Here is a 12,938-nt window from a genome sequence, read left to right on the forward strand (position 1 = left end):
GAAAGACAATATTAAGATTAATTTCTATAGTAGACCCATTTTCAACTAAAATAGAATTTGTTTTGTTATGAAAATTATTTCAATTTCTTAGATAATAAATATCACCGATATTTTTAATATTAGTGAGACACATTATTATGAACAAAGGGCCCAAAAAAATATCATCAATTTCTTCGATAATAAATTTTTTACCACATTATTAAGAACAACCAATAGGAGGGTGTATATAGAAATATTTGTGCTACCTGGGGTATATATAGTAAATTGCGCTAAAAAGGCCAAACACATTAACAGATTTCAGCCCAGCCCTTCATCAGGTCAATGTTTGGGGCCTTTTCAGATAATTTTGCTATATATACCCCCCAAAAAACCGTATTCGTAAATTGACTAATCAACACTGACTCACTTGAAATATTAATCCTCAGAATATTAGTATGCATTTTTCAACCACCTCTTTAACACCATAGATTTTTCAAATACGCTAAAACAACTACCAAATGTTCACACACAATACCTAGATACTCACATGAACACATGAACACTTAAATTTTAGTGTTGTGGGAGAAAACGACATTTGTCACTATAAACGTTGTTTTGTCGAACTTATACAAATAACACGATGCAATTTCCTTGCATGCCACAACATTGCATGTATAAACCCTACAAATAATATGTTGTAATAACAGGAAAACGTCTATAGTATAATTTTTTCCAACAACTCTTTCAGTTAGGGGCAAAGGGGTCTCTAACACAGGCTCACCATGGATTGATCCAAAGTTTGCCTTGATTTCACTAAATCGCATGTAATTTAAATATCTAAAAAATTTAGTGCAAGAACGTAAGCAAATTCTTTTGATAGTTGGCATACCTCCCAGATTATGCATGTAAGCCTTCACACCGAGATGTCGTCCAAAATTCAACAAATTTTTTTTACCTCTATTATAGGCAGTGGCCGACATATGACAGTTGCCATACATTTCTCTAACCCGTTTGTTTTCTTGTAATAAAAAATTATCAACCATTTTGTCCAACTTATGCTTGAACTCACCAACATCATAATCTCCCAACATATTTTGTTTGAACCTCTTGACTAATTGATTGTTTCCAACATTAGGGCAAGCGTTTCATTTCAAGTGTCACACACATAATCTGTGATGAGCTTCTAGGAAGACCCTTCTGATGACATTCTTCATTGTTAGATTCTCATCAGTTATACCAGATGTTGAACTTTTCCAACCCATTGATGACAAAAGTTGTTCAAGCAACCACACATAGGTTTCTTTAGTTTCTTTGCACACAGTTACACCACAAAATACAATACTATGGTTGTGGTTATTTACTCCAAATAACACAACAAGTGGGCACATATATTATTGCTCTTGTATGTAGCATCAAATGCCACGACATCACAGAATATCAAAAAGTCCCACTGAGTAGCACTGTCACACCGAAATAGATAAGAAATCCTACCTTTATTGTAAACTCTATGCTTCCAAAACATTGTTTCATCACTTGCACACATACTTTCAAGGAATTCACAAGCAACAGTTGCATTGATGGATGAGGTTAGTTGCAACCTTTCTTGTTCATTGTACATATCACGCCTACGAAATCCAACCTTTCCATAACCAACAGCTTCATTGACAAACAATCCAAGTATATGAGTTGTCTTACCAACTTGCCTCATGTTTCTCATACTCCAAATGTCAAAAAATTTCATCTTCCTATGTGTTGGGAACATGCCAGTAAATTAATCATCTAACAAACTACGATTATGAGCATCATGCATAAGTTTCATGTACCACTTCCCACTATAAGCTTCAATATGAACACGAGATTTTGCTTCACAACAACATCTAGCACGAGCTTTTGGTACTCGCTTTCGAGTTGTTGATCTACTTTTTTCCTCAATATACCCTTGTCGATAACAAACAAATGTTTGTAGCGTTAATTCCCCGTTTTTTAATCACTTTGCTTTTTCTTACAACAAAATCATGAAAGCTGACATACCAATTATTAAAAATAAATGGAACACCAACATAAAAAATATGGTATTTCATAATATCCCCTAAGCTTAATTCTTTGAAATTAATAGATGAAATGCCTTTGAAACTATTAACTTTCGTAGACTCGTCAAACTGACATCTAGTAGTGCCATCAATTGAATCAACCTCTACACCATTTTCAAACTACCACTTTAGATCGGGATCCAGATCTAAATTGTGTATCTTGTATGTTTATATTGGGGTATGAACGATCTCGACGAAGAACACAAAGAACACAAATATGCAATGTGTTTTCCCTTCACAAAATTATAAGAACTTTATCAACCTTATTAATTAAGTCTTTTATTTTAATTCATAAAGTCATAATATATAATTTACAATTTTCACAAGTGATGGGGAGCATACTAAGATTTAGATACCAATTGGGGTGTGTACGTAATTACTAGTTAACGGAAGAACCCCCTGCGACAGATTTTATCATTGGTCCAATATGGACCAAAACATCCATCTATCCAACCTAAATGAACCCTTTGAATTGACTTATTTAAGTTTATTTATCGACCTAAACTCTTATGATACGATTATTTGAGAGAACTTCTGAAAATATCTTACTACATAATATCATAAAGCCGTTAATTTATTAAATAAGAGGAAAATTATATTTATACAACCATTTTATAACAATTTTAAACAACTTTATCTCATATTCACATTATGTTCCCAACATTCTCTCTTTCTTTCTATGTTGTTTTTAGGGTTAATTATGTTTCTAGTCCCTATAAAATAGCGACCTTGTAAGTTTAGTCCCTACTTAATTTTAATAGCATTTTTAGTCCCTAATTTTGTTTTTCTGCACTGAGTATTAGTCCCTACTCAATTCAAATTTGTTTAATTTATGCTTAAACTCTTAAATTTTTGAACAATTTTTTGCAGACATGTTTAGAACATTACTAAAAGTTCGTCCGCAAAAAATTATCGCAAAATTTGATTTCTACATCCAGATTTTATTACTTTTTATCTTTAACTTTTGTCGTTTTAAAAAATTCATATTTAATTCATTTCATGTCAGAAAATTCTAAATTTTAGTAAACGAACCTTTCATAGTGTTCTAATCTTGTCTCAAAAAAATCGTTCAAAAATTTAAGAGTTTAAGGATAATTAATCAAACTTTGTTTTAGCAGGGACTAAAATTATAAGTAAATTTTTTTTTATAGGGACTAAAAATGCTATTAAAATTAAGTAGGGACTAAACTTACAAGGTCGCTATTTTATAGGGACTAGAAACATAATTAATCCTTGTTTTTATCAAAAAAGATTATCACAAAAGTAGTAAAAAATAATTACTCTAAACAAAATGCAAGTGGTAGATGTTTGGTGCATGTGGCGCGACAAGTGCATCGAACCATAAATCATTTTTTTTTTTTGGTAGTGTGAACCATAAATCATTACCCATGCTTCAAACTTTACCGAACTTCGACCGAACAAATATGGCTCTATACTCAGATTAAGAAGAACACATTCATCGTTTAACTTGCAGAAAACACAAACCAACATAAACCCAAAAACTATGCCATCATGTTCATGTTCATGTTCACTCCCTCTCTCTCATCTTTCTCTCTCTTCCTTCTCCAAAACACCACTCCCACAAAAACGTTATCCACTTCATCCTCGTATCTCAACAAAATCCTCAACTAACAAAAACCCGGAAACAACAAAATCCACTTCATGGGTAAGTCCAGATTGGCTCACATCACTTTCCAAATCCTTAACAACATCAAAAAACGATGATTCCAACATTCCTATAGCAAGTGCTAAGCTTGATGATGTTTCTGATCTTTTGGGTGGTGCTCTTTTTCTTCCTTTGTTTAAATGGATGAATGAGTATGGTCCTATTTATCGTTTAGCTGCTGGTCCTAGAAATTTTGTTGTTGTTAGTGATCCTGCTATTGCTAAACATGTTCTTAAGAATTATGGGAAATATGGTAAAGGTCTTGTTGCTGAGGTTTCTGAGTTTTTGTTTGGGGATGGTTTTGCTATTGCTGAAGGACCTCTTTGGACGGTATTCTTTAATTCTTTGACGTCGTTTCCATTCTGATTATGTTTTATGTTTTTTATAGCAATGTGGGATGTTTTGGTTGTGCTGTGCTATAGAGTTTTAAGTGTTAACTGTTAAGCAAGAATTATTATTGAATAAATAAGGATTTTGCTCCTCGAAATTTTAAGGGTCGAGCAATTTAGTCTCTCAAATATAGGAAATAGCAATTTAGTCGCTTAAATTAAGGAAAGTCATTTATTTAGTCCCTCAACCGAAATATCTCTTTTTTGTAAATTGACCAACCCTGGCAATTTGAGGGACTAAATTGACCGACCCTGGCAATTTCAATCAAGTTAATGATGAGTTTATTTTTTGAATGGCAAATGTTAGTAATTAGTTGTTAGTATTAATTTTTCCTCCTTTGTCCGGGTTTGAGCCCAGGACCTTCGACTCCTTATCCCTTAGCTCAAACTAGTTGAGCTACCCAACCCCCTCAAGTTATTGATGAGTTAATAACTCAATCTATGTATTAAATTTCATCAATCCAATAATTCGATATGTAATTTTAGGAATTTTTGCTCAATGAGCATGCACACAAAAGTTTAGGAAAATTTGCTGTGATGTAATTTTATGGTAGCAATTTATTTATATTCTAAAAGTACATTTTATGTTAAATTTAAGACATTTGATGAATTATCATCCAGTTTTAAAATTTACAAACTTTTGCGGACCTGGTCTACTCAGTAAGAACTTTAATTCAATGGTTGGATGGTGAACCTTAATGTATACAATGAGTTCTTGCATGGAGTTGGAGGTCCAGGGTTCAAACCCGGACGAAGGAGTAAATATAAATCTACTAACTACTGGGATTTGCCATTCCAAAAACAAAAAAGTAAGGAGGCGTTTGTTTCAGAGATAAAAAACACATTCCTGGGAATAGAGGTTGGGAAAGAAGAATACCTATGTTTGGTAGAAAGGAACAAAAATAATATGCCTAGGAATAATTAATGCCCAGGAATCTACTTACCTTACATTCTCGTCATTTTTATTCCCATGAAATAGGGATGGGAAAATTATATTCCCAGGAAAAGAGTGCCACGTTCTTGATTTTTTTATTTATTTTTTCATCTAAAGCTAAACAAATTATCTCACAACCAACCACGTTCTTGATTTTTTTTTAAAGAAGCCAACCACGTTCTTGATAAAAACTCATAAAATGCCAATTTTACTATTGTGTTCCCAGGTTGTAAAAATTAACATAACAGTTTTCATTTTTTTAGTAATAAGTCATAAGGTCTATCAATGTAACCACCCACTTCTTTGAAAAGAATCCTAGGAATAAAAATTGACAACCAAACACTTTTCTTAAAAATTCCTAGGAATAAAATTCTCATTATGTTTTCCTGGGAAAGTTAATTCCAGGGAGTAATTTTTGCATCCGGGAAACAAACAACCCCTAATGGTTTTATAGATTATTTTGGGCATCCGGCGATCTTGTTACAGTTATTTTCTTATATGTATTAGGCAAGGCGCAGGGCTGTGGTTCCATCTCTTCATAAACGGTACTTGTCTATCATGGTGGATAGGGTGTTTTGTAAATGTGCAGAGAGATTAGTAGAGAAGCTACAGTCTGATGCAATTAATGGAACTGCTGTTAACATGGAGGACAAGTTTTCTCAGTTAACCCTTGATGTTATTGGTTTATCCGTGTTCAACTACAACTTTGACGCACTGAATTCAGACAGTCCTGTTATTGAAGCCGTTTACACTGCACTGAAAGAGGCAGAGGCTCGGTCAACCGATCTTTTGCCCTATTGGAAGGCAAGTTCTTTTCTCATATCCCATTTGTTATATGAAGTTTGGATTTTCTTTCTGTGTTCATCACCTTTTCTGTCCTTGTTTTAATTTTGCTGCAGATTGATTTTCTTTGTAAGATAATTCCAAGACAAATAAAGGCTGAAAATGCTGTTAGTGTTATCAGGAAAACTGTAGAAGACCTTATTGAACAATGTAAAGAGATTGTAGAGTCCGAGGGTGAAAGAATTGATGCTGATGAGTATGTGAATGATGCTGATCCTAGTATTCTTCGATTTTTGCTTGCCAGCAGAGAAGAGGTATGATGTATGTCTATTCCAAAAGTATACTTTGCTTTTATCGTCGTGTTCTCTGGCGACTGGCTGTATATTCAGAATGTATTATAATATATGTTTGATATTAGATGATATATAAAGTTTCCCTTTTCTGTTAGATTATGAGTCTTTTACCATTTCTGAATTTTGACAGGCAGTGGTATAGATGAACAGTGCATTTGTTTTATGTGAACATTATTAGTTGTTTGTAATTACTTAACATTCTGTTCAAGTTACTCAGGCTGAGATGTTGAACATAGCACAACCATGTAAATTTCATATTTCAATTATTGTTTAAAAATGTTCATTTTTCCATTTTTTTTTTCTTGGTCATTACATTAAATTTTTTAAAAGGGGTCAACCTTCTAATTTTCTGATTTTGGAACTTCTAGTTGTGAAAGTTTTCCACAATGACACGAATTGTGGCTTTTCATGTTCATGTAGTGTTGTTGTGCTTTTTCCTCAATTGTTGAGCTTTGGTTCATTTAGTTGCACTGCTTCATTAAGTTAATCACAAATATGAAGGTCTACACCACCATAACTTCCATCCTGGAACATGCCATATCAGTATACAATGACAATACTTTGATTCATCTTCGGAGTTTATACTTTACTTTCGCTTTCTTTTGATCCGTTCTACATGTTTATATTCTTACTTAGTGGTTCTACATGTCAGGTTTCTAGTGTGCAATTAAGGGATGATCTTTTGTCAATGTTAGTTGCTGGTCATGAGACCACTGGTTCGGTGCTGACTTGGACACTTTATCTTCTAAGTAAGGTACCATTTTACTCTTCTTCAGTGTATTTAGTTTTCTTTCTAAATGACAACGCTCTCATCATTTCATCCCTCTTCTTTACGATTTGTTGGAACAATATTTAAAAGTCCCAACACGATTTGACTGCAAAACCTCTCTCAATTTTTCAATAACGTTAAGAAGTTGCTGTTGTATAATTTTTTTTATGGCGTAACATGGAAACTGATTATGCGTCTGGGTCGCATGATGTTGATACATTGTTTTGAATTTCCCTTTTGAACTCTTAATTAATCGTCAAATTACAAATTTTCCCCCCTTTTGTCCTCATAGCTAATCTAGCTATGAATATAGAAAGGTGGAAACTTTAAAACCAATTTAATGACCTCATAACCTTCTAATTTCATTCAGCTCTGAGAATGATTCGAGGACTTTGTCAATTTTTATCCATTCTTATTTTTAGTTTATATATGTCTCTATTTATGTGTTGTAACATATGATTGTTAGCATTGAGCCAACACAGAACAAGAGCTCCATTATGGTCTTCCCCCCTGTGAATTATTATCTCTATTAATGCAGGATTCTTCCTCATTGGCAAAAGCTCAAGAAGAGGTAGACAGAGTTTTACAGGGAAGGCGTCCTACCTATGAAGATATGAAAGATCTGAAGTTCTTGAATCGCTGTATTATCGAGTCACTCCGACTTTATCCACATCCTCCTGTAGGTTACTTACACCAATTTCCAGTATGAAAGTCTTTGAGTTTGAAAATATTTTTTATTATCTTGTGTATGAAAGTTCTAAACTTATGTATAGGTTATGCTTGATAGGCAAAACTTCCGATATGACAAACAGTTTAATTTGTTATTTTTTAAACTTTGAAAGTAATATTTGCTGATATAATGGTCCTCCTGATTGCTGGAATTTCTGAAATCTAGTAGTTTCTGAGAATTATTCCTTTTTGATATTCTTTGATTACATATGTTACTATCTTCATAACTGGTACTGTTTAGGAGAAGCATATCATTGGCATAAGTGACAGACTACAATAGTAGACTTGACACCATAGCTTGTCTCCAAACCTTAAGGCAATTTGCAATTTAGTATATGGGCCTTTACACTTATATTATTTTTATTAAACCTTTTATTAACCAATGTCAAACTTCATCACTTAGTTGAATTTCCAACAAAGTCTTACACAAAACCTCTCTAGATATATCTGTACGTTTTAATCTTTTATACTTTGTTGGAACTGACTAGTGAAATATCTTTGACTAATTTTATATTTTCTGATGGTTTTATATGACTCTATGCATCCTTAAGGTATTGATAAGAAGATCTCAAATTCCTGATGAGCTTCCGGGTGATTACAAAATCGATGCCGGTCAAGATATTATGATTTCTGTGTACAACATACATCATTCTTCTAAGGTATTACTTGATGTTCTTAAGTGAGAAGGTTTCATATAAAGACAGCATAGACCTTTGATATTATGCTTCTCTTTGTATTTTTTAATTGAATATTTTAAAATGGTTAGAACCTGTTCGATTCCATTTCAAAATGAATCTTCTGTTTCCTTGATTTTTTTTCAAAGGACAGGAGCAAAACAGAAAGAAGAATAATACTCTGGATTATTACAAAGCAAGTTTGATTTTATAGTGTAGTAGAAGTTACCTTGTCTCTTTTTTGGTTTTCAGTATAGAAATGATTATATCAATAAAGCAATTTGCTGTTATCAGTGTTCGGATGATTAGTTTTTCAAATCAGTGGTTGCTTTGTTTAAATTCTTTATATCACAGAAACATTGTCCGTCCTATCTTTATGCTTGTCCATAGGTGATTAAAATAAAAAATGTGATACACACCTTATTTCTATCTCGGTTTTGACTTTTAAGATCACTATATTGATCTATTGTATTTATTTCATTATGATTTTTCCAGGTTTGGGATAGAGCTGAAGAGTTTTTGCCAGAAAGATTTGATTTGGATGGTCCAGTACCAAATGAAACAAATACAGATTTCAGGTGCGCAATTTGGTTACAGTCAAAATTATTGCACTCCATAAAAGTGGTGTAAATTACACCTCTGCTCTTGTAGCTAGTTACTTACACAATAAGATTCTGTTTGGATAAACAACTTAATCAATCATTTATAGCATAATTCTGTTTAAAAATAAGCTTTTATGCATAAGCACTTACAATATAAGCGTTAGTGTAGAAGTTACTTGTATAACAAAAGATAAAATAATGTTAAATTGTTTTCATATAAGTTGTTTTCATAAGCTATCATGGAGAGCTTATGAAAATAAGCTGAAAACAATTTATGGCCATGTTAAAAGCTGTTTCCTTAAACTCTCCCAAACAGACATACATTTGTTTATGTCAGTAGTTAAGCTCAAATAAGCCAATCTACACAGGCCCTAATTGGCATATTTTATACTCCTACAGTTCTACTAAGTTTCATCCATGCACTCTTATCTTTTCTTTGTTATCTTTTTGGAGGGTGTTCATTTTTGTTATCAATCCTATGGAGTATTTTTGTTTGTATATCACGATTTACTCATATTTAAATGAATCAAAACATGTTACAGATTCATTCCATTCAGCGGAGGACCTCGAAAGTGTGTCGGTGATCAGTTTGCGTTATTGGAAGCTACCGTTGCTCTTGCAGTCTTTTTACAGCACATGAACTTTGAGCTGGTCCCTGATCAGAATATTGGCATGACTACTGGAGCAACAATACATACAACAAATGTAAGATTATCTACTTTCTTCTTCTTTGATATATGTTTTTCAACAAGTGGCTTCTTTAGTCTAAGTTATTCACTTGCACCAATTTTCTATGCATTGCAAGTCTCATTATTTAAGTCGTCTTTCTTTTTATCAAAAGTAGAAGAAAAATATTCATGAAAAATATTCATTAATTTACTCGCTCTTATTATGATTTTCCGACTATAAATGAAAGGAAAAGAGACTCTAACTAGTACATTTTATTGTGACCTAATAGGATTTTGTTTTTGCAGGGCTTGTACATGAAACTGAGCCAACGGTTGAAATAGTTGACATCCACTTTTTCTTCACATAGGCTGCAAAATTTATTGGCTAATAACTATCAGCAAGATTAAATTATTTTTTTGAGAGAAGCAATATTAAATTCTTATGATGGCTTATTTGTGCCATTTCGTATACCACAAGTTATGCAGTAAATATGCATTTGATAGAAAATATTTCTAACAGTCTAATTATTTATTCATATTTTCTAAATGCTGTAATGTTTTGCTGAATGAAAAAGTGAAGAACTAGTGCAGACAAGTTCCACCTATATTTAATTTAAGGGATTCGTCTAGTGGTAAAAAGATAAGTTTGGAACTCAAACTTTGAAAATAAATCATATTTTTGATAAAATTTAATTATTGAAAAATTAACCACCAATTTACATGTTGATTTTTCATTAAAAGAATTTCAAGCTAAGACAGATTACCTTAATTTTTTGACTAAGAACCAGATTACCTTGTAAATAATATAAGCATTTTCCTTAAAATTGTCAATTGTCTCTATTATTGAATGAATTGACTATTATCATCTTTTTCTTGTGTTGCAATGCTTATAAGATCATCATTTTTATTTCTTCCGTCAAAAAGATCATAATTTTTTATTTATTCATTAGTTTCATCAACTTTTCTTAGTAGAATGGCTTAGTCTTCATGTAGCATTCATGTGTTGCCTTGGGTTTCACTTCATTTGTTGTTGGGCATGTCGTTTTCTTTTGCTTAGTTTTATTTTCACTTCATCAAAATATCAGTACAAAAACAATGATCAGTACAAACCAACTGCAATTAAGTAAGCATATAATAGTACAATAAAATAATTAAGCAAAATTAGGAGAAACAAAAGTCCTCTATTATTGTCATTATAAAACACAAAGTCTTCTATTTTAGTGACAAGTAACCAGTACATAGCACCATGGCTAAATTAACCCATGGACCCAATGCAAACCTACCGCATAAATCTTACAATGCTTCTTTTCCGAGTCATGTGTTTCTTGTCCTATACAGTTCGGATGATAGAATCTGAACGATATAAACACTCCATAAAAACCTTCAAAAATATGTTGAAACATTTCAGATTTTAAAATTCGAATAGGACGCGCGAAAAACTCATATAATAGAAAAAATAATGGCCTAAATCTTATGGCTATAGAGAGATTAAATTCATCATTCAATTCTAGGCATGGCAACAAAACTCAGACCCGCAGTTACCCACCCGAACCAAACCCAATTTGACGGGTTTTCCCCGTTTTGACTGGGTTTGGGTATGGGTATGGGTTTTCCCCGATTTAAAAACACGGGTATGGGACGGGTAACAGGTATATAGGTACCCACCCCGAACTCATACCCAAACCCGTCCCAAATGTAAAAAATTACTTTATGTTGATATATCATATTATTTTGTTTGATAATTGTGATGTTAATAAAAACTAGCATTGATATTTAAAGGATCAACTAAATCATTCCATCTAACAATGTTAAAGTGAGTGTATTGTTGGATAATATATTACAACGTTGCTCTTGGGGATGCAAAAAAACTTCTATTTTTTATTAAAATAAATTATTCAATGCGGGAACGGGGATGAGGCGGAGATACCCGAACCCGTCGGGGACGGAGATCGGATTCAATTTCTCGTCCCCGTTGGGTATGAGTAGGGTAACGGGTAAGTATTTGAGAATCGGGTATGGAGACGGGGAAGGGTAAAACCCGTCCCCACCCCGCCCCATTGTCATGCCTATTCAATTCTATTAATTATAATAACGTGTTTTGATGGAAAGAGAATGGGACATTCTTTTCTTATTAACAGTTGCTTTTGCATACCTTTGGCTGGTTATTAACATTGGATCAAACCGATGTGACACCGAAGCAAACCTGAAAAGACAAAACTTACATAAATGAACAGCTACATATGGTAAGTTACTAAGTTACACCTTAATTAATTACTGTATTTAAATTGATATCAACACAAAATACGCTATTTTAAATTCTACTCGATAAGCAATTAACGAAACAGACACAAATTGAATACGACGCCGCCAGCATTACCATTTTCACAAGAGAAAGACGCAAAGCTGTCCGTACGGTATACACAATATCACATGTTGTTAGATTAACAATCTTATACGTCAGTCAATCCAATTGTTAAAAATTAGATTTAGAAGTTAGAAAAGCTGAATTCCTTGACCTTTATGTCTCGTGATCTAACTCACTTAAGCTTTTTTTTTTTAAAAAAAAAAAAGAAGTTAAATTGTAATGATACCTGACATAAATGGCTCAAGTCGTAACGCACTTGGGTTGTCCTGGTGATATTGGCTTGATACCCTGACAGTGTGTTCTTCCTTAAAGTCTTAGCTTCGATTCTCTTCAGTGCCAATTTATGTGGACTAATTTAGATTCTTGAAAAAAAAAGCTCAGAGAAATTCGAGTAGTTAATAAACGAATTGTTTGTTAAAAAGTTTTACATCGGACAAAATATGATTTAAACGTGTGTTTATAAGTAGAGGTGATTTTCACCTCACAAATCAGTTTTGTGTGGTTGTGTCATGTCCAACCACGATTTCTAAGATCGTTCATAGCAATGTAAATTCTAAAAAGAAACAACTTTTTATCGGATTTTATTTACCTCTTAACTCAACCCCAATTACCAATACCGCATTTTTTTTTTAAATAAAAAAGAATACCACACAAGAAATTAATCACGATATTGTCAATGCAAAGTCTCTATCATAGTCCTCATAAATTCTTGTAGTCTATATCCTATTTTTGTATGAACATCCAAATATACACATATTCTTGTTCCAATAAAGAGCCGAATCTTCAACATATCAATTATTATTCTTCCTTCGTAAACAGGCTGTTCATTTTTGTTGGCTGGTGGTTGCAGTTAGTAATAAGCTGCAACTTCTCCCATCCTAAAAAAGTAACAACTTTTACTTTCTTACCCAACCACTAAATGACACGTCAGCAAATA

The 12,938-nt window shown here is 32.8% G+C and overlaps 1 protein-coding gene and 1 pseudogene across 1 annotated transcript; one reads left to right on the forward strand and one right to left on the reverse strand.

The window, feature by feature from the left end:
• Positions 1-1,336: 1,336 nt before the first annotated feature.
• On the reverse strand, positions 1,337-3,459 carry LOC146955868 (protein FAR1-RELATED SEQUENCE 5-like; annotated as a pseudogene).
• A 16-nt stretch (positions 3,460-3,475) lies between these two features.
• On the forward strand, positions 3,476-10,144 carry LUT1 (Cytochrome P450 superfamily protein). The gene is made up of 9 exons (XM_085724506.1): positions 3,476-4,065; positions 5,566-5,862; positions 5,958-6,155; positions 6,847-6,948; positions 7,502-7,642; positions 8,244-8,351; positions 8,862-8,944; positions 9,511-9,673; positions 9,943-10,144. Exons 1-9 carry the CDS (start codon positions 3,574-3,576, stop codon positions 9,976-9,978), a joined length of 1,620 nt encoding a protein of 539 aa, XP_085580632.1. The 5' UTR covers positions 3,476-3,573; the 3' UTR covers positions 9,979-10,144.
• The last annotated feature ends 2,794 nt before the right edge of the window (positions 10,145-12,938 follow it).

This window comes from Medicago sativa, chromosome 1 (assembly GCF_051527215.1).
Source record: "Medicago sativa cultivar Bolivia chromosome 1, Bolivia_mono, whole genome shotgun sequence".
Classification (NCBI taxonomy): domain Eukaryota; kingdom Viridiplantae; phylum Streptophyta; class Magnoliopsida; order Fabales; family Fabaceae; genus Medicago; species Medicago sativa.